The sequence below is a fragment of the Anopheles stephensi genome, chromosome 3, assembly GCF_013141755.1.
Source record: "Anopheles stephensi strain Indian chromosome 3, UCI_ANSTEP_V1.0, whole genome shotgun sequence".
Classification (NCBI taxonomy): Eukaryota; Metazoa; Arthropoda; class Insecta; order Diptera; family Culicidae; genus Anopheles; species Anopheles stephensi.
Genome location: NC_050203.1, coordinates 14946481 through 14973709, shown reverse-complemented (window position 1 = coordinate 14973709; position 27229 = coordinate 14946481). Strand labels below are relative to the sequence as shown.

General features: G+C 46.1%; 4 protein-coding genes and 1 long non-coding RNA gene across 15 annotated transcripts in view; 3 read left to right on the top strand and 2 right to left on the bottom strand.

The window, feature by feature from the left end:
• Window positions 1-15300, top strand: part of LOC118514421 (mucin-19) — an 84461-nt gene extending 69161 nt beyond the window's left edge. For 3 of the 10 annotated variants that reach the window (XM_036061320.1, XM_036061317.1, XM_036061321.1), the window contains 6 exons: window positions 8146-8458; window positions 9166-9186; window positions 9444-9698; window positions 10472-10675; window positions 10797-10837; window positions 12615-15300. In XM_036061320.1, the coding sequence (XP_035917213.1) occupies window positions 8146-8458; window positions 9166-9186; window positions 9444-9698; window positions 10472-10675; window positions 10797-10837; window positions 12615-13503 (1723 nt within the window). In that variant the 3' untranslated portion in view covers window positions 13504-15300. Of the gene's footprint in view, window positions 1-8145; window positions 8459-9165; window positions 9187-9443; window positions 9699-10471; window positions 10676-10796; window positions 10842-11176; window positions 12009-12361; window positions 12371-12614 lie in introns of those variants that run through there. The other 7 variants (XM_036061322.1, XR_004906618.1, XM_036061323.1 and 4 more) reach the window with 7 other exon arrangements.
• On the bottom strand, window positions 5214-6483 carry LOC118514429. Its single transcript, XR_004906621.1, has 2 exons — window positions 5697-6483; window positions 5214-5555 (listed from the first exon to the last, which is right to left on the bottom strand). It is a non-coding gene; the product is annotated as an uncharacterized LOC118514429 (long non-coding RNA).
• Window positions 15301-15529: 229 nt separating the features above from the next.
• Window positions 15530-17060, top strand: LOC118514426 (60S ribosomal protein L8). The gene is made up of 3 exons (XM_036061328.1): window positions 15530-15688; window positions 16001-16142; window positions 16215-17060. The coding sequence occupies exons 2-3, from the start codon at window positions 16005-16007 to the stop codon at window positions 16860-16862; spliced, it is 786 nt and encodes a 261-aa protein (XP_035917221.1). The 5' UTR covers window positions 15530-15688; window positions 16001-16004; the 3' UTR covers window positions 16863-17060.
• Window positions 17061-17417: 357 nt separating this feature from the next.
• Window positions 17418-20486, bottom strand: LOC118514427 (NEDD4 family-interacting protein 1). 2 transcript variants are annotated; one of them, XM_036061329.1, is made up of 3 exons: window positions 20332-20483; window positions 19989-20169; window positions 17418-19670 (listed from the first exon to the last, which is right to left on the bottom strand). In XM_036061329.1, the coding sequence occupies exon 3, from the start codon at window positions 19650-19652 to the stop codon at window positions 18969-18971; it is 684 nt and encodes a 227-aa protein (XP_035917222.1). In that variant the 5' UTR covers window positions 19653-19670; window positions 19989-20169; window positions 20332-20483; the 3' UTR covers window positions 17418-18968. The 2 variants fall into 2 exon arrangements, with proteins under 2 accessions (XP_035917222.1, XP_035917223.1); XM_036061330.1 differs by lacking the exon at window positions 19989-20169 and having other exon boundaries at window positions 20332-20486.
• Window positions 20487-20755: 269 nt separating this feature from the next.
• Window positions 20756-23529, top strand: LOC118514423 (DNA replication licensing factor Mcm7). Its single transcript, XM_036061326.1, has 3 exons — window positions 20756-20916; window positions 20991-22914; window positions 22988-23529. Exons 1-3 carry the CDS (start codon window positions 20889-20891, stop codon window positions 23187-23189), a joined length of 2154 nt encoding a protein of 717 aa, XP_035917219.1. The 5' UTR covers window positions 20756-20888; the 3' UTR covers window positions 23190-23529.
• The last annotated feature ends 3700 nt before the right edge of the window (window positions 23530-27229 follow it).

Genomic DNA, 27229 nt, shown 5'->3' with positions numbered 1-27229 from the left:
AGATTCCATCCATGATTGACTTCAACTCTCCAAAGTATTGCCTAGCCCAAAAGAAATAGTTGAAACAATCAACCACAATTCTTGCCCCCAAAAAAAAGCAAAACAATTTACAGCGTTGAAGCCGTGCACGTTCATCAACCTCGAAGTAAATAACCCGGTAGTAGGGAAAGACACACAGAGGGAAAAAAGACCTCCGCCTAGCCATTAAGAATGTTTGCTCTTGCTTAGGTTCTTTTTCCACATCCCGGTGGGCCTGACGTTTGTCTTCGGTGTTGATGTGTTCCAGCAGCAACCCACTCACCACCGGTTGGCGGTTGTTCGTGCATGAGAAGTGAAAATTTAACTCCAGAAGCTTTCGGTGTTTGTGTCGGCGTTTTGTGAATGTAGTAGCTTGCCAGTCAAGCAAATCTTAGCGCGGAGAGTGAAGTGCAGTGAAGTGTTCGATCTTACGAAAGCCCGAGATCATCCTCAACATCCAGTTCAACCGAAACCAGCACCGGAGAGCACGATGAAGGATTGTGAAACATCGGTTGAGATACCAGCGCCGGCATCCAGCCCAACGTCGGGCACCGTTCTGGCAGAGAAACCGCCCGCCAACAATGGGTAAATGATCGTTTTCCATCATGTAGCATTACTGTGGTGGCTCTTTGGGGGGGCGAGAGGTCCCAAAGGGAGGCCCAAAGGGTAGGAGGGCTTGTGATTTTCTTACCCGAGCGAAGAAACTAGACCATCGTTTCGTGTTGATTATGCTATTCTATTCAAATTTCCACACACACCCCACACGGTGTGGAAGTTGCAGCGTGGAAATTTGCACCGGTTCTAATTTCCATTTCAAGAGCGACATGTGAAACAATTTCGCAGTCGGCTGATGAAGTGAAGAAGCCATAAATATAAGTTGATAGACAGTCGGAAGCCTCCCGGTGGAAGATTTGCGTATGAAGGCTCCCATTCAGGTAATGGTGAGGGCCCAAACGGAATGCTTATTGGGATGCAAATTTATCACTTAGCGCTAGTTTTATGTAAATAATTTCCCCAAAATACGATTAGCTAAAACGAAATGTGTACCAACCTTAAGCACGCTTAACCCCGGCCACATTTTCCACTTGAACCACGTTCAATCAATTATGCATTTTTGCAACGATGCGCAATTTCTCTCCAACCGATTAATGGCCGGTGAAATCTCGCAACGCAAATAAAATAATTCACCAATAAGTTTAAGCCTCTTGCTGGGGTGAATAAACTCGTTTTTCGCTAATTAAAAGCAAAACCTGCGGCACTAATTACCATAGAATGGGGTCTAAACATAGGCGCGCAACTCATATTAAGCATTAGGACCCTCGGTGCCTTATCAATGCACAGCACGATGATTGTGATGCAGCGACTGACTTACGTCTAATGTGTTTGGAATTCCGAGCTGCGAGTGTGTGTGTGTGTGTGACCTCGTACATTGTGAGTAAACACAGCGCGATAGAATGGTTTGTTGTGGCGTCGTCGACTGTCTCGCGTGTTTTTCGCGTGTCTTGGCGTATTGCAAAACCGCGGCATGCAGCACCTGCGCGAGTGAGCGTCACATGAGAGCGCGGCTAGGAAGGTGGCTTACTTTTGAGCTATTGTAGCTATTTTAAGTAGCAAATTGGCAAACGTCTTAAAATAGTGCTTTACAGCGAATCGAATCGATTCCGATGAGTGACTATTGTGTGGAAACACTTCTTAGACTTATTTTTTTCCTCAGCTTAAGCTAATTTAAAATATTTTTTAATCTCTTGCTCAAGACTAATTGCGCTATGCAAAAAACAGTTCACTTTTAATGTACAACCGCTTAACAACAGCGCGCCATCGCTTGGGTCAAAACTGTTAGGCAGTAATTATGGCGGGTTTTCCACCACTAGCCCCCGCCGACGTCAACCGGGTGCCATTTTGCGAAGGCCGTGAAACTTAAATGCTCTTGACCTGCGATACGGTGGTGGTGGTGTTGTTGCCTGGTGCTATGTGATTTCGATTTGCAGCCATGCAGTAGCATTAAAGCATTTTCTACCACAAGCCACAGTCGGTGTGATGGGTGCGTGATACATCTAAACGGAAGTTATACAGAGTTTGTGATTTTATTCTACTAAAATAAACTATACTGCCTACCTTACTGCCATTTATTTAGCGGTTGGTAGTTTTTTGAATATCAGTCGGCAAAAATATAAATTAAAAATAGGTGATTTTTTTTTAATTCAAAGCAACGCCACGATGCGGAGATCTGTCAGGCGGATTGCATACATTTAGGCTTTGTTTTTTCTTCGCCCCCGAACTTCACAGACAAATTGTTATCTTTTAACGCAAAAATAATAATTACCATTATCAAGTACTTAACAACAGTAATGTCTCCCCTATCTACTTACCAAAAAAGCCCCAACCCACACAAAACACTTGACGGTGGACGCCAGTTTGGTAATCAGAAAAGCTTCCGGATAAAACCGAAAATTGCTACCGCTGCTCTCTTCACCCCACACTCGTTCCCCGCCGGAGGCAGTTATCGAAGCTTAATCAATTAATTGTCCGTGTGTGTGTGTTCCTCACGTGTTGATCCTCTAGCAGCGCGCATAAGCCATGGCACAATAACAACCTCCCCAAAAAAAAACACCAACTTCCGGTACCTCAAAAATCCGGCGCATGCATGTTTCCCCGCGAAAGAAAAATTGAAATTGAAAATGCTTTCGCACCATTTTGTTGCATCCAATTCCTCCCGCCGGATCGGAGGAAAATTCCATTGCCTATCAATACTGACCTGCGCCAACCAAGGTTCCGTGTACGCCGCCGCCGGTGGTGCACTGATATAGAAAGTAAAATTGATTGCAGCCGAAAATCATGCTTCGTTGGTGTGTTGTAGTTGATAAGAAGGTGTTCACACATCCGCACACCTTCTCCCCAACGCAACACACGATGCGATAACAGCAGGCACCGATAATGATTATTGATTAAACGCATCCGGATTTATTACAAGACTTGTTGCCGCTCAAAAGGGGGGTTGTGCTCAGCTTCCTTCCGCTGAGTTTGGTGGACGGTTGCCCAGTATTGTAATGTGGATCGGTTGCAGCTCGTTTAACACACCCCGATCGAGAGGGATCATGTTCTCCCCACCACAACAAAATGATGCGCCGTGCGTGATATAATTTCACGATTTCACGAACCCATTAAGAAACGGTTTTGGTGGAAAATTGGTTAATCGCTGTGTTACGATTGTGACTAAAAGCTCCCTCCATTACCCGTTACGATGTAGTCGATGAGTCACGATCATGTTTGGTGATCGTCGCTTGTTGAGCATGGTCTGGCGGGGAAGCCGTTTTCCGTTCACCCAGAGGTGTAGAATTTATTGGTGACGCCTGGTTGACTACGACGTCTTGCCGAAGGTTGAAAGAAGGCTTTCGATACGGATTGTTAGTTTATAGGTTGCTCGGGTGGTCGAGATCCATCACACGTCTGCATCATAAAACCCCAGTATAAACAATCATAGGGCGTTCATTCTGGCCAGTCTCAACGCCTTATGCTACCTGCAAACAGTTATTAAACCTGTATCAATAAAACGACTCCCCTACTGACGGCTCATCTTGCCGATTATGATACGAAGCTGGGCCAACTTCCTTTCACCTCTTACAAAATGGGCTCACGCTGACTGCGGGAGCTCATGCAGGTGTGTCATCTATTTAATTAAGCTTCAATATGATTACCTCACACGCGCCCGGCGTTTGCTTATGGATCAATGAGTTGGAAACGACCGTCAAGCATATTATACACAGTTCCGTATAATGTGCCACCATGGTTTCAAATAGAATTTTTTTCTTTTAACACTACGCAAGGTTTAAATATTTAAACAATTTAAAATGTCAATGTTTCAGGCAGGGTCCCGCCAGGTTCAATATTTATGCAGCCTTTGTACCGTGCGATAGACGCGTGCTAAAAGAATAAACATAAACCATGATGCTGCTTTATTGCTTTTGTACTACCGAGCGGTACGTCCGAGTGCTATCGAATGTGACAAAACTCACCTTCCGTTCAGGCGGTTGAGAACATGAAATCATCACTCTTTGAACGGTTCGGTGTGCCGCCTTACACTGTTCCTGGGATGCTGTTCTGTTTGAGGATATTTTTGGCACATTTTGTCAACATTGGTTTGTTTAGGAATTGGAACAACGCGCAGTGGATTACTAGCTCTCTTGATCTTCATTGCGATTCTCTGTCCGATACTAAAATTTGAGGATGACTCATAACATTGTGCCTCTGCACTTACACCAAACTTTTAATCCCGATCCTGATCCTGGTCTCGTTGGCTTCGTTCTCGAAGGATCTTGGAGGGAGGAAGGAACCTCGTAGATCTTCTCCATGCTCCTGAGAGCCATCGGCAACTCTAGCTTCCGACCGGAGCTTTCCCAACGTTCCACCATTTAAATGCCCTCCAATCAATCGCTTACAATGTGCATCACCGATATCTCTCCAGCTTGTATGCAGATGGAAGAAAATATCACTTTTCAGCACACACATGCCGAAACGCTTCACTTCACACCTACGGTGCATTATTTCTTGACCCAATTCCGTGCGGCCCTAGAGAGAATGGCACGAAACGAAACACAACACACCTGCCGTGGAATGGAAACGCCTCCTTCGTCGCCTTTTATCAGCACGTGATCCCGCCACGTGATCACGCGATCGTGCTTGCGAACGATTTGAAACCTTTAGGCGCCTAAAAGACGCGAAAGCTCCTCCAGGTGGATCTGATACCAATATCGCCAATAATCATCACACAAACAGACACGGCACACGCTCGAATGCACCGTAATTGGAGCGGCTGCTTCGGCTGATGCTCGTGATTTATGTTGCCGGTCAAAACATCGGGAGCGTTGTTGGTGTGTTAGTTGTAGCTTCACTTTCCTCGCGAATTTCACAGATTTCACTGCGGTCCGCGATGTGTTTTCGCTCCCACCCACCTTTTTCGCGCCGGTCGGTCAATCGACCGCGTGGTGTATTTTTATAAATAACTGGGCAAATCAAACAAATAAAAAACCAGGGAAGATTTCCTATCACAGTGGACAACAGCAACAATCGCGGGTAGCGATTTTCTTGTTTTTTTTTTTAATGAAAAGGGTTGTTTAAAAAAATCGTAATTACTGACAACAGAAGAATTAGATATGTTTTTTTCTTTCTATTCGCGAAGAAAACTCGTCACCGTGTTGTAGTTTATTGCATGTTTTAGTTTTGTGACCATTTAACGAGATCCTACATCCGGTACAAATGGCATTCGCCGGTAGACGATCTTCCGAGCTTAAATGTTTCTCTTAAGAATGTCTGCAAATATTTTAATAAGAGTTTTTCACATTCCTGTCACACCGTTTTGCACTCGTGAATCAGAAGTACGGAAGATACTAAATTGGAAATGTACCTCAAAACAGACCGCGTCGGTGTAGTATCATCAACGTTGATGACATCATCCTTTTCGAATCGATTCGGCGGGTTTTCTCCTTCTCGAGCAAATTTTCACGCCCCGCCGAATGTTGCCGAGAAGATCGAGAAAATGTCTAATGGATAAATGGAACGAAAGGAAAGGAAAGGCCAGTCACAACATCAACCCTCCAAGTGAGAGAAAATCTGTCATCTGTGTGGTCAACCAGCCTGATGGTGAATGTCATCTCGGTCTGACCATCACCATCATTACTCACCTGTGGCACTAGCAGTAGCGGCGAGTACGAAAAAGCATCGCACCACGACCAACCACATGCGGAAGGATTAAAAACGAACCCCCGACTAGAAAAGAGGGGACAGGTTGGAAGTGACGGGATGGGTGGTGAGGCGACGCGAGTCTTATCAAACGACACCGATTCGTTGGGGTGGTGATCGCGCGTATATGCGTCCTATTCATCGCTCTCTTTCTCTCTCTCGCTCCGGCACACCATTGCCAGCGAGCCGTGCCACTCACTCACACACGCATACGGACTTTAAAAAAAAATTGCACGCGGAAAACCCTCTTCAACGCCGCCCGATGGGGTCCGCATTGTACAGGTGTCTCTACCTCGCTCCACGTATGCGTATACGAATCGCGCCCCAACGCGGTAGCGCGGTGTGATAGATATTTGGTGGAAACGAAAAGGGAAAACGAAAACCAACACGGACACTACGGCCGTGTAGACGGAAAGCAAAAGAAAAACTCACCACCACCCGTTGCTGGGTTTTGGGTGGCGCAACATTTGCGCGTGCTGTGCTGCCTCTTCAGTACGCAATCAGCAGCCGACACTAGACGAAGACGCGCACCGACTACGCGCGTGTGTTTTGGACTGTGTGCTGAGATCGCTGTGGGTGTTTTTTTTTTTATTCGCGGCGCGTTCCGTTTGTTTACGTTTTTACTTCACGGTGACACTATCCAGTTGAGAGCAGGAACTTCTCTCCACAGTCTTCCAGATACTCCGAATCGTGAGCATTAGTTTTCCACTACCCTGTTGCTTCGTGCTTGTGTGCGTTGAGAGCTGCATTGAGAGAAAAGGGTGCGAAAAAGGACTCTGGGGAAAAACACGGGATAGTTATATCCTTGAGAGAGCGAGAGAGTGAAGTTTTATTAGCGGAGAAATGGTGTGTGAGAAGGAGAGTGAATTTTCCCCTGAGTGAATAGTAATGTTTGAGAGTGGGCTATACCACGGAGCAGAGCAAATCGTAGTAGACTACGGAACGGAAACCACAATATGAGGTGCCAAATCCGTGCGATATTGGGTGTAGTGAAAAACCGCGATTCTTCTCCTCCCCGCCCGTGAAGTGAACGCGGTGGCAGTTCGGTGAGCAGACCAGTGTGTCCTGACACGTCCTGTTGATATCGACCCAGCAAACACATTGTGACTTCGGCGTCATTCAAACGGAGTTTTTGGAGATGAAGTGGCGGAGTCGGAGTTTAAGAAGTCCCTACCAGCAGTGTCCCACAAAGCAACGTCGGTGTTCTTGTCTGTGATAATTGTGATATTATAGTAGTGTTTAGTTCACGTTCGTGTAGAAAATCGATTCCGTGCATCCACGACACCAAACAACATCTTAGCCCTTGGTCTTTGCCGCACGTCTTATCATCTGAAAAAGGGCAAACAATATACCGAAACCGAAAATCGATATGCGCCACGGAGCGTGTGGTTGCTCTTTAACGCGAAGAGTAACCATGTCTGACGAGACCATGTAATCTTCGAACTCCATTTATTTGTTATCGTTCAGCATAGGATTAGTATGATAAGGCGGGTTGTACAAGAAACTGCCAACCGCTAGCCGCAATATCTGTTGCGCTCCATTGCTAGCGTATGGGACTTCGCTTATAGTGAAGTGGAAGCCGGCTCATAATTCGATTATTCGTGCCTTGGTGTTTGCTGATAAGTAGGTGCTAGCGAAAAATGCAATCGAACGCGTCCGGTTCTCCACCACCGATCGGTGCCCGACGTGTCAAGACCGATCTGCACACGTCGGAAAAGCTGTACATCCATTCCGTCGGTCGGTCACGATCGAACTCACCGATGCATGCCGGTCTGGTGGGGAGACATATCGCGGCGACGGCCGCAGCCCACCGGAAAGCTGCCAGTGAACCGAAGGGTCTAGTGTCACATCCGTCCCACGGAGCAACCATAACCACCGCCAACACTACATCGTCGTACCTTAGCGTGCCGCATACGGTCGCAACGTCGGTGCTGCACAGCCCAAATCGGCAACGGAGCAGCAGTACCGGAACACCGTCCACCAGAGCTGGCCCACATCAACGGCTTCTACCACCACCGTCGGCCACCATCGAGCGGAGTGCCAGCGTACGGTACGGAGCAGGCGATTCGAATGGGGCGGGAATTGCAAATAGGTTACTATCGATTTTCTGCCAGCAAATACATATAGCGTCGTGTCTCGGTCGGTGGGAAAAACAAGTGCTTGTTTGGTGTTTATGAGAGTTTGGGAAGTAAATGGTGGCGGTTTTACTGCAGCCACTTGTCTGTTGTCCTATTCCTTTTTTGACTTCCATAAAAGGGGGATCTATATTTATGGTATCCGCAATGGAGCCACGGTCTAGAATCGCCTAGATCTACCTCAAGAACGAAATGGTTGTAAGTCACTCGTACACTAAGCCACGTCTCTTTCCCTGTGCTCTCCTGTACCCTGCAGATCCCAGCTACCAGCAAGGGCACGCCTACTCACCCGAAGGCTCCAGAACAATGCAACACCTACGAATGGGTCGGAAAGTCCCCGCTCGATCGACAGTCTACCCCGGCGAACGTTTTCCGGCTCGTACAAAACGGCCACCCTTAGCCAGTTCCACAATCTCGCCAACAACAACAACTTTACGGATTCGGCCTCGACGGCTACCAACTCCGCGGAAGATCTCACCCTGCTCGACAAGTCGCTGCGCAACTCCATGCTACAGGACGTGGTGCACTTCAAGAAGCAGCTGGTACGACTTCGTCGGATACTGCAAGAGGTAAGCGGATTCGGTTCAGCTCGCCCCTGTGCTGCCTAGGCTCTGCTCTGCCATATCACAACCAGCATGATCGCTCTTGCACAGATAAATCTCACGCCCCACCCTCACGTAGCATCGTGAGTCGTAACTCGGAAAAATTATTCTCGATCATCTGGCTGCAATCATGAACGATCGTGCTCATCATAACCATCCTCGCCATTCGTTTCGTCACCTTTCGTGGTTGCATCATGCCGAAACTATTGCTATTACCAATTCCAATTTTTTGCATCCTTTTTTCCAACCTGTTTCTTTCGCAACCCATAACCTCTCTCATCGTGTTCATTAGTGGCTGTGCTTTTTGCATTCGATTTTCGCGCGATTCACTTTTCTTTCGTTATCTTATGTGTGAGTGTTTTTCTTTCTCTTTGTTTTACTTATTTGCTTTCTTTTGTTTTCTTTCTATATTTTTCCTTTTTTTCTTTGTTTATTTTTCTCTTCTTCTTTTTCATACGCGTTTCTGTTGTCACTACCCACTACCTGTTGTCGTTGTTGTTGGTGTGGTTGATGTATCCTGTGCCATATTTTCTTCATCCAAACATCGTTCGATGTTGTGTACTGTTGTGTTGTGCGGGGTTGCTTCTACTACCACCACCCCCCTTCCATATTTCGACAACCCCCGGCCGTTTGTCCCTTCACCTGCACCCGTGCTCCAACCCTTCCACCGGCAGGATGAAGAAAATTTGATGATGGTATGTTATTTTTAGTATTATAATTTTAATCCTTAAGTTAAGTAACACGTTTCTAATTTTGGTCGGCGGAACCGCGGTCGTAGCTAGCTAGTGTCGTAGGAAGAAAGTGTTGTAGGCCCATCCGTGCATGTGTCAACTGTGTACACGTACCGCCCCTAATGTAACTAATCTTTCCTCCTAACCAACCCCATTACAACAGTACTTGCTTGTGTAACAATTTTGCATATTGTTTACCTTCGCTTCCGCCTCAATTCTAGACCGACACTCTCAACCCATTTGAAAATAACAATGGGCAATTCTTCACGACGGCAGCCGCAATCGCAACCGCCAACGGTAGCATCGGGTCCGGGGCGACAACCACCACGACGACGACGGCAACGGCAGGCCAGCAGGAACAGCAGCAGCTACAGGAAAACGTACTCATCCGTGAGTCCAGCGTGGCGGCCCTTGCCCTACTCGAGGACCAGCGGCAGGAGCTGGCGGATCTCAGAAGACAGGTGGTTTACCTTCAGGTATTTGCACGTTCATTTCCCTTTTATTTCTCTCTCTCTATCTTTCTTTCTCCAACGGCCATATTCCTTCCGCTTTATAGTAGTGTAAAATGCGCTCGTGCCCCCGCTCTCTTACAAGGGGCTTCCGGTGCTGTTGTTGTCTGCGCAATAATCAGTGCATATCAGTGCAGCAACGGCTCATTCCGATGGGGGGGTTCGCAGCGGTGTACTAAATGTTTAGCTGCAGTCTTCCTTTTAGTTCTCCAAATTAAGAGGCATGCCCCACCGGGAAGTCTGGAAAGGAACGTGAAGGTATCGGGAGAACTCGACTCGGCTTAATCTGATCAGACTTGTCAGCCATTAATTTGACTATCCCTTTAAGCTCTCTATCGCTGCCTATCTATCTTGCCATGTGAACCTCCTTTCCGAAACTATCTCAAATTCATCACACTTGTTCCACTCAATTGGCTTTCGTTGTTGTGAAGCTGTTCGTTGTATCAGGCACTGCATATGCTACTGCAGGAATTCTTTTCAATACCTCAACCGCTTGTACAGATATTGCTTTTGATTTATCCAGCCTATAATCAACTCAGATACTTCTAGAACATAAAAGTAGACACATAGATTTTGTATAAAGCTTTCTCCCGACTGAACGTTCGTTGTTTTTATATAGGTAGAAGTTACTTATATTTTCCGTTTACCAATCCTTCCTTTAATATCGATCTGATTTTCTAATCATTTTCATTTATTTGCTACCTTTCTTATGGTTTACCAAAAATCCTATCGCTCATCAGGGTGAACTAACGGCCAAAGATCGCACGATTCGGCAGCAGCAGAATCTGATCGAAAAGTATGAAGCGGAGCGAGAGAAGCAACAGCACAGCCTCTCGAACGGTAGCTCATCGTTGGACAGTAATGGAGACACAGCCGCAGGTGACACTTCCGCCAGTAACCATCCGTCGGCGGACACCATCAGCACCGCAACACAGACCGAACGTGTAAGCTCTCGCCCGCTTTTCCCTACGCAAAGGACGCTGTCCCGGTGTGTTCCAGTTCTTCAACAAATCTAATTTACGACTTCTCCTCTTCTTATTGCTTCTCCCTTCTCCCAAACAACAGTTGAGGCCCGTTTCGTTCGGTGGACAGGAAGGATTAGGCAGGTAATTACCGCATTTTGTGTGCGAAAGCTGCTCCGTCTGGAAGCCTCTCGCTCCCAACAGTATATTGATTTTACCTTCTTACCCCACATTAGCCGAAACCATTTAGTTTTACCTAGTCGCTCGGTTTTATTTGTCAAAAGCAGTAGTTTCTAGTATGTTTGGTGGTTTCTTTTAAACTGTTTCTTCTTCTTTTGTGTGTTTCGTTTGTTTTTTTCCCCTTTCTTTTCCGATTCTCGTGGCATTATCTGGGTCTCTCCGTGGGCGTATCCGGAGGTGGAAATACGATATGCGAATGGAACTAAAACAAAAATGCTAAAAAATGTATACATAATGCGCCAGGGTTTGCTTGCGACACCTGCCCACAAGGCCACTGTACGTGGCGGACTATTTTCCACTGTGCCATAGTTCGATCGGATTCGAGGTGGCACTCGCTTCACGGTGCTCTCGTTACTGTTGGGCTGGTGTTTCTAGTGTCTCATTGCTTGCCATCCGTTTACTGTCCATTATCCGTGATTTGGCTAACCGCTTGCTGAACCGTTTAAGCCCTGCCGTCTCTCGGGCAGGTGATGCGCTTCTACTGTCCTTGTGGCGATGCAGTTATCCATTTGTTTTTGTGCGCAATTTGATACGAAAACTTTGCTCGCTTCTTCACTGCTTTTTCGCACTGTTTTCCACCTCCAGACGCGAGAGTTCTTAGTGGCCATCCTTCATTTTGTTCTAAAATTGTTTATTTCGATCTTCGTTTACTTAACCTCCCGATATCACAGAACGCTCACAAGAAATTCTCTTCTGTCTGTTCTTTCTTTCTAATACATGCGCTCTCTCGAATACACAATGTTGTTGATTTGAAAAAAAAAACCGAAACAAAACCACCACCTGATCAACTAAATTCGGGAAACATCTTCACCGGATCGACTCGACCGTATAACTCATATAACACGCGTTGTACTAACACCACGATCAACACCTACTACTAACCTACACGTCCATCTCATCTGTAAAACTCATCATCTTCATTGTGTGTACAATCTCCGCCAAAACTACTCCTACCTCGCCTTAACCCCGCTCCCTACCGTCCCCGCTGTGGAATCCTTTCCCTGCTTGGCTCCCCAACCTCGGCTTCTCAACCGGACCGATACCGGTCACCTCCGATAGGCTGCAACTGGGACAGGTACTGCTTTGTGATATAGTTCTAGCAATAGGCATGCTGTGTGCGATCAATCTCATCTGCATCCTACACCTCGTGCACAGTCGGCTGGACACTTGTCCCGCGGCCATCGTACCGTCCTTACCGGACCGGCTGATGGTACCGAGGCTACCGTACGCACCTTAGGCACAAGTGTCCACTGCTCTTTGCACATCCTCTTTTGCGACCCCAAGGCAATCCATTCCCCTCTTCGGTAGTGTCCATTTCGGTGGTTGTGTTTGATGTAGAAAACAGAGCAAAGAGCATCGTTTAATAATATTCCCTAAAAGAGCAAACATATTTATATTACCTATATTTTCATGCCTTACCCCGTGCAGTTAAATAAGGTAAAGGATAAAGACATCGGTAGAAAACCGAACAGCTCACACCCGTTTCATCCGTTTCTCATCCTTCTGAAGAACGCTAGTATACTAAGGCATTCTGTTGTACTAATAGTAGGCGATTTGTACTAAAAAAATATTGTGCTCTGCGTCATTTACTTAGAAATCTTCATTATCTCTTCGCTTTTCGGGCGTCGTTTTCAATGTACTAATTATCTTATTTTTTTCTCTCTCGCCAACTTCCTTGCAGTCGCAGTGAGAAGCCTAAAAATGGTCTTCGGACACCAACGGCAGTTGGGCTTCCGATCAACAGCAGCAGCAGCAGTACAACCCCATCACCACACCATAATACCAGCAATGGGCCAACCACCCCGAAAAGTAAAACCCAAATCTCCTCCGTCTACACACAGCTGTCCTCGGTAAGGCACAGCATTGCCGGCACCAGCGCCCCAACAACACCGACCACAGCTTCCCACAATGGAGCGGTTCCGGTCGCACTGAGGCGTACATCGCTCGGTTCCAGCCACAACCTAAGCTCGTTCGGATTGCACACCAACAGCGATCGATCTCCTAGTAGTAATGGTGCGGGCAGCAACAAACCCGTCCGGACGACACACATCGGTACGCTGACCACCTCACCAACAGCCCGTCAGCAGCTAGCGAACGGTGAACGTATATCGGCACCGAAGCAAACGAAAACCATCCCGCATCGAACAGCAACGTCCGCGGTCAACGGGACCGGTAGTCACCCAATTTCGAAGCTAAACGGGCTGAATGGGACGACTAAACGGACTACGACAGGCATCATTAGGCCACCGTCATCGTTTGGCAGTAGTAACAGCCTGGTGCCGGTGGATCAGCAACAGCTCAAGAGCAAGTCGGCCCCAGTTACACCGTTGGTCGCAATGAGCGGGAAGCTACTAACACCGGCCGCTACCGGTGCTTCGGATGAACCAACGAATGGGCATCGGCTGTCGACGGACACCGAATCCGAATCCGAATCGGACAAGGATACGGTCGTGAATGGAGCGTTGGTGAGCGGTTTAAAGCTGATGGCCGGCTCTTCGGGTGGATGTAACGATGGAAGCAATTTGGGCAGTGCTACCAACAGCACGGTCAATGGTATCGTAGGACATTGAGGAGCCGGAAGACTATCAACCGGATGTGTGATAAAAATGGGGGAGTAAGGAGCGAACGAAGCGATTCCGTACGGAGAGAGGTATTAGAAAAAGTTGAAAGGTAACCACCTTTGCTGCTAAAGTGAAGTAATATTTTATTATCTAGCTATTTTCCTGGTCCGATTTTGATTAAGCGTGCAATGAATGGTAAAGAGGTTTTAACCCAGAGGCTCATCATCCATCCTTTTCTAGTTGAGGGGATTTTTTTTGATTTTTTTTTTCTTTCTTCCGGTAAGCCTTCCTTGGTCATTACGTTTCGGTTAAAGATAAGAAAAAAAACGGGTGAATATATTGTCCCATTTTGCCAAAACCTGAAAAGCTTTTCCCATAGTGCGCACGAAAATGCGCCTTTTAGTACTAATTTTCAAAATTCCTTCTGTCTCTTCCTTCTTTATTGATCAATCCTTTTCCCTCGCAAAAAAAAACAACAACTGTTGATATGAATATAAATTTAATAAAAGGAAAAAGGATTTAAACAACACACACACGCAAATAAACTCACAAAAAGCAAGCAAAATCAGCGGGCGCGATATGAATGAATGCAAAATATTATAGCAAATAATTATAGTATGAACAAATGTGATCGAGATTCGTGTAATGTAATATTCAAATGTATTTGTACAACGTTAAGCTGGGACTTAAAACAGAACAATGCAAATCTAATGGAGCAAATAGCACACACCCACACACACAAGCATTGTATTTATTTGGATGCTTTATACAGCCTAACCAAGCCCAGAGACACGTGGGACAGTAGTGAATGGGAAATGGAATACAATTTGCACAAAAACAGGCAAGATACAACAGAAGAAGGAAAAAACTGTAAAGGCTAGTTTTGTTTGTACGGTAAACCTTAAAATCAACCCCTTCTTCTTATTGCTCCTGTACGCAGTCGCCAGCTTAAATGAAGAAAACAGCCGCCAGAAACCGCCTCAAAATGCATGCCCATTTTTATCCATTTTAAACCGCTCCCCCGGGAAACGGATGGAGCATAGCAAAAGCATTAAAAGAGAAATTGAAACAGGGAAACTAGTGTAGTATTACAGTGCAAACTCATTTAACCGTTCTGATCCTCAAAATTCGATCGCTTCCGGGGTGCGTTACCTTTTTTTCTCTTCCTGTTTTCTTTACCGTCAATTTAGTTTAGCAAATGCGAACCTTTTTCGAAATTGTAACGGCCAAGACGCTAGATACTAGTTGGTAGAGTGGGAGAGGGAACGTTTTGTTCGAATCAAGGGTGCTAGCCCGGTGGCCACGCGTCGTCGTAGTGTTGATTAAGTAGAACTTTACCCGATACGTTGAACAACCGTACGCTCTCAACCGTAAGGGGTGCGTGTTAGATTATTCAATAGTATTTTATTAATTGCTGCTGATTCGGTTTTGATGAAGGAAAGGCAAAAAAACCATACCGCCCCCCCACGCTCGCTGCTGAAGCCTAGATCCATTCTGCTCGCCAGTTTGTAATTGTAAGCAGAGAATTCGTATTTGAGAAACGGAAAACCGGCCCTCCCATTTAACTTAACTATAAACAGGCAAATTGATACGCAAATATTATACGCTGAACCCCCCCGGGATACATACCCGCAAAAGGAAAAACTGGCAAACGCAAAACGCAATCCGATATTCGGTACGAATAAAGGACAATGTAAAGCAACACACAAATAGAAGAAAAAAAAACAGCGCAGCATACATACAAAAAAAAATGCAAAGACAAAAGTATTTCGATAATAAATTATTAAACTGTAAAGGAATAAAAAAGTGATGGCGATTGACAACGCTACTTATTTTTGAGAAATAATATACTAGATTTTAAAATTTAATTCTATCACATGAAATTCGCTTTTTATTAATGATAATGACGGTTTAACACCGTGTTTCCACTCCAATTCCATTTCTTTCGTACAAAATTACGTTTCAACGACTTTTTCGAACCAATTCAAACGCTGCGTTCCCGGTCTCTAAAACGCCAACTGCGAAAACGCACACTTTGACAGCTCCGGGCGAGCATGTTTGACAGCTGTCAACGTACCTGCGTTCCACCATTTCCTGCATTAGACAGTTCGCTCGTTCTCTCTTTCTTTCCGGCTCGTCGCAGAGTCCAGTGAACACACATTTTGTGTATCATAAAAATTAACTTTTAAGCCCTGTAAGTGTTTTGCTGTATAAAGTGGCATTTATAAACACGTAGCATCCCATCGCTAGCACGCGAGAAACATGTGGAAAACGGAACTTTGGACCGCTAATGCACGGGAAAAGCGTATCGTGGCCAATGTTTTTCCTCCGTCACCGGTGTGATGTGTTTGGTGTGGTGGTTGACGTTACGCCTCCGTTGGTGGTGTGTGATGGATGTTGCGTGTTCGGCCGTTCTGCTGGATTCTACAGCTATTTCCCAAAAGTGATCCTCTGATCCTTCTTCTGATTATTAATGGTTTGTTTGCTCGTATCCTTGTTTGCACAGTATAATGGGACGCGTTATTCGCGCGCAGCGTAAAGGTGCCGGATCAGTGTTCCGGGCACACACCAAGAAGCGAAAGGGACAGCCCAAGCTGCGCCATCTCGACTATGCCGAACGTCACGGTTACCTGAAGGGTGTCGTCAAGGTATGGTTGCATCCCGGTTGTCGCCGGAACGTCGCCCAGACTAACGCTCTAACCGTTGTTTACAATTTGCAGCAAATCATCCACGACCCAGGCCGTGGTGCCCCGCTGGCGGTCGTAAACTTCCGCGACCCCTACCGCTTCCGCCTGAGCAAGCAGCTGTTCATTGCCGCCGAAGGTATGTACACCGGCCAGTTCGTGTACTGCGGTCGTCGGGCCCAGCTGCAGATCGGTAACGTGATCCCGATCGGTCTGATGCCGGAAGGTACGATTGTGTGCAACCTGGAGGAGAAGACCGGTGACCGTGGCAAGCTGGCGCGTACGTCCGGCAACTACGCCTCGGTCATTGCGCACAACCCGGACACGAAGCGCACCCGCGTGAAGCTGCCGTCCGGTGCGAAGAAGGTGCTGCCGTCGGCTAACCGTGCGATGGTCGGTATCGTGGCCGGTGGCGGTCGTATCGACAAGCCCATCCTGAAGGCCGGTCGTGCGTACCACAAGTACAAGGTGAAGCGTAACTGCTGGCCGAAGGTGCGTGGTGTGGCGATGAACCCCGTCGAGCATCCGCACGGTGGTGGTAACCATCAGCACATCGGTAAGGCGTCGACGGTCAAGCGTGGAACGCCACCGGGTCGCAAGGTCGGTCTCATCGCTGCCCGTCGTACCGGTCGTATCCGTGGTGGCAAGGGCGACGAGAAGTTCAAGGAGAAGGAGAAGAAGTAAGCGGAGTAGTGAGTGCTCTGTTTATGTTCTGGTCCCTGTTCTGGGCACTGCGCGTTTTGGGGTGTTTGCGAGCCTGAGGTGGTCCTATCGATATCCTTGCGTGTATTGATAAACAAATGATGGTGGAAGAGAGAGAAAAAAGAGAGGAAAGCGAAACTGGAGGTTGATAACTAAATAAATATCAGCTTCCAACAACAATTTATCGGAACTTTTAATTTTCATCGGGAAAAGTAACTGAAAGAATAGGTAATACGGTTTTTACGTGTGCGCTCCTCAATCAGCTGTGCGTGCGGCTCATCAACAGTATATTGATTGACAACGTCATGAGAGTGGCACCAGACAACCAAGCCCTTGTATCATGTTGTTCCCCTTCTCGCCTACTTCGATTCATAACGAGTACAAATTTGAAGTGGATTTTGAATAAACTCTGTTAAAGAAGAAAATCCGGTAAAAATTCTCAAAAAACGGAGTTAAAGTAAAGGTTAAATTTAAAACAATTTTTCTCAATATTTTTTAGGATCGAATTTGCCTTTTTTAAACATAAACTCATAATACTACATTAAGTTACAATATGTGTTTATTCACTTTTGTTGTTTTTTTGTTGTTTACTTTTACAATATTTGAGACATAGCTTTTGTTTCGATTCTCCTTTTTTTTAGCATGTGTTTTATACAGTACAATAGACGTATTTCCCTTTCTCTTTTGCTACTTCTGCTCTAACACTTTTGCCTTTCCTTCCCCTTTCCTTTAATGCAGTAAAGCACATCCTGCTTGGTTCCACATAGTTCCAATTTTCCATTTCCTTCTCATTCCCAATTTCCACCAGAGCTATAGCGCGCAGCTTAGCTTGCAGCAGACAGTTCAAATAGTTGTAGAAGAGTAGTAGTTGGTGGTAATGAGAGAAGTTTAGTTGCAATAGTAAATGTTTATTGTATTTTTACTGTGTTTCCTTGTACCCTACCCTCCCTTCAGTTTGTCTGTTTTGATTCATATCTCTTGCTGGCTATTACAATCACAACACCAATCCACAAACCTATTTACAGTGTACAAAAATATGATTTTGTTCTATGTTTTGTCCTTCTTGTTACAAACACCATCATCAAAGCGTTTGATTTAGTTTTTTTGTGTGTGTGTGTGCGATTTGTACATCAAAAACTCAACTTGGTTTGGTTTTCTTATCTGGTTATTGTGTGGTTGTTTGCCAAGACCGGCGGTGATCAAAAACATTAATATTTTTCGTGAATTTGTGTTTTTTCTTCTTCGTTTTTTACTCAGAAAATAGCGCACCGTACTGCTTACACTCACGCAGCTGTGTAACTTTTACTTTGCAAAAGAAAAACAAAAAGGTATAAAATTAAATTCCTATCCCTCTCTACAATCAGTTTGTAAGAAACAAAAAGGATAAACACAATATTAAGCCAAATAAAATAAACTATTTTGTGAAATGTTTGCCAACACTACACTAAAACACGGTGGTGTGATGCCATCTGCATATGACAAAGCTAGTAAAAAATACAACTACATTCCGGTAGTAATGGCAGGACAAAGTTGGAACAATGAGAAGGAAATGAAATAGCACAAAACATACGCAAACTACCCATATCGAGACACCCCACTAGAAACAAACAAGCATTTAGAGGTCCTTTTTCCGCTGATTGCTATCACAAAATTACTACTACTGTTAATGATTCCCTTTCACGACCACGGCCAGAGCCTGCTGCAATTCCAAAGCCTACTTTCACCGTGTGTTTTTTGATCATGGTTTCATTCCCTGAAGTGTTGTGTTATGCGTAGAGATAGCTCCATCGGTTGGTTGGTTACCATCGTTATACCCTCGAACGATCTATGATCACTTGGACCATACTGTTTCACTATGTGTGTAAATATGTTGCGCGTTTCGCTAGGAAACGGTTTAAAATCACTTCCCATCAATAAGAAGTTTGCTGACGCGCTACTACAGAAAGGGGAGGAATAAAACACTCGACAAAAAAAAAGACTCTTAAACCTACACTTATGGAAAAGCATCGCTCCCCATACACCCATCCACGGGGAGCGACTGAAAACAAATACAAAACACAGCAACCACAATCGGAAAACCAGAGGGCATTAGTAGAAGAACAGTAGCCGTTCCTGGGCGGACGTGGACAGCAGGCGCCAGGTTCGCTTGATGCTAATGTACTGCACCAGGGCTCGCACGCAGATCAGAAAGCCGAACGCCATGATCAACCACCACAGCCACGAGTTTTCGTGCGACGCAAAGTCGGTCGTGTGCTTCATGATGACGGTCCACTTGGCAAGCGACAGCCCGAACCCGGACAGGGCACCGTACCGGGCAGCGATTGTGTGACAGAAGCACGTCAGCACCAAAAATCCGATCCAGTTAAACAGGAACGCAATCAAAAACGCGGTCACAAACATTATGTCCGTACCGAGCAGCCCATTGTCCGCGGTAATGTTTTCCCCGTCGGCATCGATCGCTATGAACGTCACCTGTGGCCCGCCGGGTACGCCCGCCACTCCACGGCCACCCATCGAAGTGATGCTCGGGGGCGGTGGTGGCATCTGCGGGCCCATCGGTGGCATTGGCAGCTCGTGATTGATCATCTTTTCCATCTGCACCTCCTCGTAGGTGGGCAGCTTGGTGGTGAGCTCCGGCACCGGTACGGACTGCTGCGATCCATACTCGTTCAGCTGGTGCTGCTGCGGATCGTTTGCTTCGTACGGTGGCGGTGCACTGAAGTCTGCCTTCGGTGGCGGCAGTTCATCCGGCCGATTGTTTGTCGGTGGCATTTTATGAGGTGTGGATTGCTGGAAGAAGAAGCAGATTGGAAGTGCAATGAGTTGAGGGAAGATAAATTGGAAAGATTAGAGCTGCTGCTGCGGTACTGCGTCATGTGATGGGGAAGGTCTTTGTTTTTGACACTGCCGAAAACTGTTGGGCATTAAATTTGAGCCTGGCTCACAGAGAACACAACACAACCTCGCAGCGCGTTTGTTGTTGTGATGAGTCACAACACAACGACTACCCGCTTGCTACGATAGAGCGATATCGATTTTTCCCTATTTCCAACACGCCAACTAGATGTTTATCTCCGATGGCGAAGTAGTTTGTGCCTGTTTCCTTACCGTGTACAGCAGCTCAAACTATCCGTTCTCCCGTCAGTTTTGCTGTATCCTTCGCTTCCGTGTATTTATCTAGTCCTTTCTCCTTGTTGTTACGCTTCACTGCACCGCTCCGTAGTAGCAATACGCGCAGCGCCTGAATAGTTTCGTCACTTCGCGGAGACGTCGACAACGACGACCTTTCCTGCGTATGATGATGCAAATCACAAACCACCCCCAGTTGGCGGATGTTGTGTTAAATAATTCGCCTCTCCCGCTACGTCGGAAGTTACACGGCCAGATTCCAAACCCGTAATCTTTTAGCGTTTTAAGTGTAGTAGCACATGCGATTACGCGGTTTATTTACCTAGTGATACCACTTTGTCTACACGGCAAAGAGTTGGTACAGTAGCAGGGCAGACGAATAAAATTTTATCTTTTTTCCTTTTTGCTTGTGTCGTTTTTCAAAGAAAAATCCAAACATCGACACACACACACACACACTCGCAGGGCCGTTTTCATACGATGCTGTCAGGTGGAAGTATTATTTTCACTGGGCTGCTGTCAATCAACCTTCGGCTTGGCTGGGCGACGGGCGAATGGGCTGTTTTCTTATTTAAAGATACTTTTAATAAATGCGGTATTATTTTAAATACAGAAATTTTTTTTTATTTAAAAGAACATTTTGAAATGATATTTTCCGATATGGTCCAACATTATTCCCCCGAACGAGATGCGAGTAGTTTGTTTCGAGCAGTTGATGCTCGAATCTCGCCGGTGATGGGCATTTCAGGTACTACAGCTCCACGGAACGGAACGTTCCAAGCAAGCTTCATCAGTTTTGGCGCGCTTTGCATACTGCAAACATTATTTCTCTGTTGTGTCCTCTAGTTTATAGCGTTATTTGCCAATAAAGTGAAGAAAATGCAGCGCGATTACGCCAAAGATAAAGGTACGGTACACGAATGGATTAGTTTGTTGTGTGGTGTTTAAAGTTGACTCTTGTTTTCATTTGTTTACGCCCAGAAACAATCAAATCCTTTCTGGCGGAATTTTACCGCGAGGAGGACGATGGGAAGAAGAACTTCGTTTACGCACGCCAGCTGACAAAGATTGCGCACCGGGAGCAGATACAGCTAATCATCGATATGGACGATCTGGTCAGCTACCGGGATGAGGTGGCCGAAGCCATGCAGATGAACGCCCGCCGGTATGTGAAGCTGTTCTCCGATGCCGTATTTGAGCTGCTTCCCTCGTACAAGGAGCGTGAGGTGATGAACAAGGACACGCTGGACATCTTCATCGAGCATCGGCTGATGATGCAGGGCCGGCTGCACAACCCGAACGATGCTCGGGACGCTCGCAACAACATTCCGATGGAGCTGATCAAGCGGTACGATGTGTACTTTAAGGCGCCGAGCACCGCCAAGGCGGCATCGATCCGTGACGTGAAGGCGGACCAGATCGGCAAGCTGGTGACGGTGCGTGGTATAGTGACGCGCTGCACAGAGGTGAAGCCGATGATGACGGTTGCCACGTATACGTGCGATCGGTGCGGTGCGGAAACGTACCAGCCGGTAACGTCGATGAGCTTCAAGCCGGCGATCGATTGTCCGTCGGAAGATTGCCGCGTGAACAAGGCGGGTGGTCGGCTGTATCTGCAAACTCGTGGCTCGAAGTTTGTAAAGTTCCAGGAGATTAAGATCCAGGAGCACAGCGATCAGGTACCGGTGGGTCACATCCCCCGATCGCTTACGGTGATGTGCCGGGGTGAAACGACGCGCTGTGCCCAGCCGGGTGATCATGTGGTCATTACGGGCATTTTCCTACCGATCCAGAAGACGGGCTTCCGGGCGATTGTGTCCGGATTGTTGAGCGAAACGTTCCTCGATGCACATCGGATTGTTTGTTTGAACAAGTCGGACGAAGGAGAGCTGAACAACGAGCTGACGCAGGAGGAGCTGGACGAGTTGGCGAAGGATGATTTCTACACACGCATCGCCAGCAGTCTTGCGCCGGAGATTTACGGCCATTTGGATGTGAAGAAGGCGCTGCTGTTGCTGTTGGTCGGAGGTGTCGACCGTAGTCCGGATGGTATGAAGATCCGCGGCAACATTAACATCTGTTTGATGGGCGATCCTGGCGTGGCAAAGTCGCAGCTGCTCGGGTACATCGATCGGTTGGCGGTGCGCAGCCAGTACACGACGGGACGCGGTTCGTCAGGCGTCGGTTTGACGGCAGCCGTCATGAAGGATCCACTGACCGGCGAGATGGTTCTGGAGGGTGGCGCACTTGTGCTGGCCGACCAGGGAGTGTGCTGTATCGACGAGTTCGATAAGATGGCCGACGAGGATCGTGTATCGATACACGAGGTAATGGAACAGCAAACGATCTCGATCGCGAAGGCCGGTATTATGACGTGCTTGAATGCGCGCGTTTCCATCCTGGCCGCAGCGAATCCCGCGTACGGTCGGTACAATCCACGCCGTACGATCGAGCAGAACATTCAGCTCCCGGCTGCGCTACTTTCCCGCTTCGATCTGCTTTGGCTCATCCAGGATAAGGCCGATCGGGACAACGATCTGCGACTGGCGAAACACATCACGTACGTGCACAGTCACGGTAAGCAGCCACCGTCCCGCATCAAGACGCTCGATATGGCTCTGATCCGGCGGTACATTGCACTGTGCAAACGCAAGGTTCCCGTAATCACACCGGAACTGACGGACTACATCGTGAATGCGTACGTTGAGTTGCGCCGTGAGGCACGCAACAGCCGTGACATGACGTTCACGTCCGCCCGTAATCTGTTGGGCATTTTGCGTCTGTCAACCGCACTGGCTCGGCTCCGGTTGGCTGATACCGTCGAGAAGGATGACGTGAAGGAAGCGCTGCGACTACTTGCCATGTCAAAGGATTCACTGAACCAAACGGAGCATCGCGACACACAGTAAGTTTCATGGGAAACATGGCAAACTATTCCGTACCTTGCTCATACTAACACGTTTTCCCTATTTTTCTAGCGTACAAAACACCTCGGACAAGATCTTCGCCCTCGTGCGTGAACTGGCTGGTGAGAGTAAGACCGTGAAGGTAGCCGACATTATGGAGCGCTGCACGACCAAGGGCTACAAACCGGACGAGGTCGACGAGTGCATTGAAACGTACGAGGAGCTGAACGTGTGGCAGGTCAACCAGACGCGAACGAAGATCACCTTCCTCTAAAGCTGCTGCCACTGCAATTTTTGTGTTTCCTCTCTTTCTGTTTACGTGCATGTTGTACGCATTTGTTTTGTAGCGTTTTACATCTTCTACTACTCACATTATTTACTCCATTTTTTCTGCTAGCTCTTAAGACATCTCACTGTACTGTTGATAAGGAAGTTTTGTGTACCTTTAGAAGTCATCATAATCGAAAGTGTGGTAGAGTGTAGTGCGTAGTGGTTGTGTGAGTTTACTTTTATACATTTTTTTCTTTATTTAGAACTGCCACAAACATTGCAAGGGGAAGAAGTGCACCTACGACATTTTGATGATTAAATAAATTTGAAAATGGAACGATTGATTCTGTCATTTTGAATAACAGATTGAATTAAGCAAGATCGTTTCTGTTGTCCTAGAAACTACTGTATGTATATTGTTTGTATATATTGTAAGAGGCTTTGGGACTGATAAAATGAGACAGATGGAAATGTGAGAGACTCGAGAAAGAAATGAGAGAGAATCAAGAGAAAAATGACAGAATGGAAAGAAAATCAGGAGAGAAATTGGAGAGATACAAGAGATGAGAGAAAATGAAAAATGAGCAAAGAGAAATATGACAGAGAAATAAGAGAAAAATGATAGAGAATTGAAAGAGAATCGATAAAGAATCAAGAGAAAAATGGCAGAGAACCGTAAGAGAATCGCTGGAGAAATGAGAGAGAAATGCCAGAGTGTCGAGGGAGAAATGAGAGTTAAATGTGAGAGAATCAATAAAGAAATGCAAGAGAAATGAGCTAGAATTGAGAGAGAAATGAGAGAAAATCGAGGGAAAATTGAGAGGGAATCGAGAGAAAAATGACGGAGAATCGAGAGAAGAGTGAAAGAGAATCTCTAATCTCTCTCATTTCTTTCTCGATTCGCGCTCGGTTTTCTGTCATTTCTATCGATTCTCTCTTAATTCTCTCTCGATTTTCTCTCAATTCTCTATCATGTATCTCTCGATTCTTTTGTTTGTCTCCCATTTCTCTCTCATTTTTCTCTCATTTCTCTTGCGGTTCTCTCTCATTTTCCGTTTAATTTTTCTTTCTATTATCTCTTATTTCTCCTCATGCAAGCGAAGCATTCCGCTTGACCGATTCAATCTTCGTGTTATGCCATTTTGAGATGCAGGATGCCAAATTACAGGTTAACGCTGGTAATGTACGCGTGCTGTGTAAATGTTGGTGTTGTTCATGTCCTCCTGAGTTAGGCTGCATGTAAATTGTCCAGAGAAACTTCACAACTAATGATTGCAAACATTTAGGCGCTACGTACTTCAAACACATCCCCCTTGGACTTCCATTGAGTAATAAACTCACGTGCATGTATGTCCACTCTAAAATTCCCCAATTTTTAATAATCTATCCCACACGATCGATCACACGCACCCAATCGATCACTTCACTGTACTTACGAATTCACCGTACATCATCACGCAAGGCGATTTAAAGTTTTGCCAATAAAATTCCCGTAATTTTTTACGACCCATCAAAACAACCAAAAGGCGCCAATGCAAATCACCTCCACAGCGTCTTGGCCACTATGTCTACTCGAACACCCCTTAAAGGGCACCGAGTTTTGGGCTGTGTTTCACCATAGTTTTATTACATTGGACAGACTCCATTTGGCAATCGGAATCCGATTCCGCTAGAGCGGCTCAATCAGAATTCAATCTAAGCCAGTGGCGCTCCACGAAGGGCACCTTTTGGGAAGGGTTTTCACGGCCGGGCGATAAAAAAGCACTACTTCAGGTAGGGAATTATTCATGTCCAATTAACCGATCGTTTGGAGCTGAGAGAGAGAGAGAGAGAGAGAGAGAGAGAGAGAATCGGTGTAATTGTAAGGGCTTATTGTTATGCTTAACGACAATTGAAGAAGTCATTAATCGGGAGGATATTTTTAACAGCTTTTATGTTGCTTTTTGCATCATCAATATGAAATCAAGGTCTCTAAAGCTTTATCCTAAACCCAAAAATAGTGAAAAAATGCTGATGATGATGTAATGCGTTTCATTATCAAATCGCCACCATTTACCATATGGCTTCGTACAGCGTTTGCCATTTTCGCCTTTCCCCGGAAAGTCATTATTGCCCCCGCCTGAAAAAGCTAATTCACATTTAGTCAGCTTTCGTTGAAAAGACGACGATCTACCTTCAGCCATAGATTGGTCAATTTACAGTTCATCCAATTTTCCAAAACACCAGGTGGAAAGCGTCCTCGTTCAGTATTCGATTGTCCTTTTTCCTGCTCTCTGGCGCTCTCTCTCTCTCTCTGCTCTGCTGACGCAAACAAACGCCACGATCGGTCGATTACGAGCTTCGAGGGTTTCGCTTTATGCAAATCCTGATGCCCTCTCCTTAGACCATCCGTCCTTCCCGACCCTTTCTTCCATCGCCCCAAATGCAAACAGGTCGGAGTCTGTAGCGAGGCTTTCGCTCGCTGGCCGAATGATAGTGTGATAGTAAGCCGGGAAAATGGCCAAAAAATTCATTAAATCTGATTGCCACTGATCTTATCGGTTCGCTGCTGGGTTGACCAACATCTCTCGACCACACTGAGGCATCTCTGGACGAAAGCCGGGAAAAGAAAATCCCCAAAAACCTTCCGCAAAATGAAAACTCCGAGAATCATTCAAATCGATGCCAATGTATGGGGGGTTTTCTTCTCGGGTCAGTTTGGGGAGAGAAAAAGAAAGAACAAACACAAAGATAAATCCACCCCCCCGAACAGGACCAAACTTTGAATCGAATGCAAACAGCTTTCCGCTACATTTGACCGTGTATCCAAGAGCAGAAGCACAGGAAGGATGCCAGAAAGGGGAAAAAAAACAAAATCGCTTCACCATTGCGGCCTACTTTCCGGGCATCCTGCGGCCAAGCCGGTTCCGAGCCTCTGCCAGGTATTGTTGCCCGGCCGAGGTCGGTCAGGATGTCGTTTATCGTTGCGGGATAGGTTATGGTCGACGGTTCGTTGCTGCGCGTACGGAGTCATTTCTCTCGTGACCGTGTGTTGGCTATTTCGGTCCCCTACCGGTCGCTGTATAAATCTCGGCCCGGCCTCGGATCAGACACCGGGACGCTACACCGCTTTGGATGGTAGCCATGTTGGGCTTTTCCATCGCTCTCTCTCACCGTTGGAAATGGTTGGAAAATTGTGATGACACTCTGACGGAGCGTGTTGGCATTACCGTCCCGTGTTTTTCTTTATTTTTGCTGCGGATAACCTAATGGAGGTCGAAGGAATTTTTTGAGGGATATATTTTGGGGACACATCACCGTGCCCTGCATTATTATGCCTTTCCGCATTAATGTGTACGGTATACTTTTGGGATTAATATTTAATTTTACTTTAAAGCTGTAATGGGAATGGGGGTTTCAACGGGAAGTGTATACTTTAATGAGTCAAATAAGGGGTCCTTTTTAGGGACTGTAGGGAAGCGATACGCTTGAAATCATTAGCCCGATAAATGGTAGGCCAAACCCGGGTCTGGAAGTTAGCTTTTGTGTTAACTGGGCTCAGTTAAAAGGAAGAACCACAGGTGAGATGCTTTTGCAACCACTTGAATTCGATTTTATATTGGTTGAGCCGCATCTTCTAGTTGAATTTAAGAAGAAAAACTGACGCATTGCATACTTTGCAGGCGCTGTGATAGATTAAAGCAAGCAAAACTATTTTGAGCTGCGTGACATACATGAATTTATTTAGTAAACTTTTTCTCAGAAACATATAATTATTAAACGCATTTCAAAAAGCTTTTTAAACTTTCAGAAAAAAATGTAGTTTCATAATTTATATCTATTTTTTTTTAAACTACTAGACACCTGCGTGAAACTGATACGCCTCAAAGTATGCAATCCACCGGCATGTTGTAGGCTTGACTACAATTACTAATGAATTGACCAATCTCTTGTGTATAGTTTGTACGAATTGATAAAATTTTAATTCTTCTAATCCATTTGCTAAATAAAACATCTCCAATTAACCATTTCAATCACGTTTCTGTTTCCTGTGCTCACCGTACA

What these genes read in the sequence shown, in the direction of transcription:
- LOC118514426 (XM_036061328.1), top strand. Translation starts at nt 16,005, where the DNA reads ATGGGACGCGTTATTCGCGCGCAGCGTAAAGGTGCCGGATCAGTGTTC. An exon ending in ACCTGAAGGGTGTCGTCAAG is followed by an intron (nt 16,143 to 16,214) that starts GTATGGTTGCAT and finishes TACAATTTGCAG; the next exon opens with CAAATCATCCACGACCCAGG.
- LOC118514427 (XM_036061330.1), bottom strand. Translation starts at nt 19,652, where the DNA reads ATGCCACCGACAAACAATCGGCCGGATGAACTGCCGCCACCGAAGGCA.
- LOC118514423 (XM_036061326.1), top strand. Translation starts at nt 20,889, where the DNA reads ATGCAGCGCGATTACGCCAAAGATAAAG. An exon ending in CGATTACGCCAAAGATAAAG is followed by an intron (nt 20,917 to 20,990) that starts GTACGGTACACG and finishes GTTTACGCCCAG; the next exon opens with AAACAATCAAATCCTTTCTG. An exon ending in ACGGAGCATCGCGACACACA is followed by an intron (nt 22,915 to 22,987) that starts GTAAGTTTCATG and finishes CTATTTTTCTAG; the next exon opens with CGTACAAAACACCTCGGACA.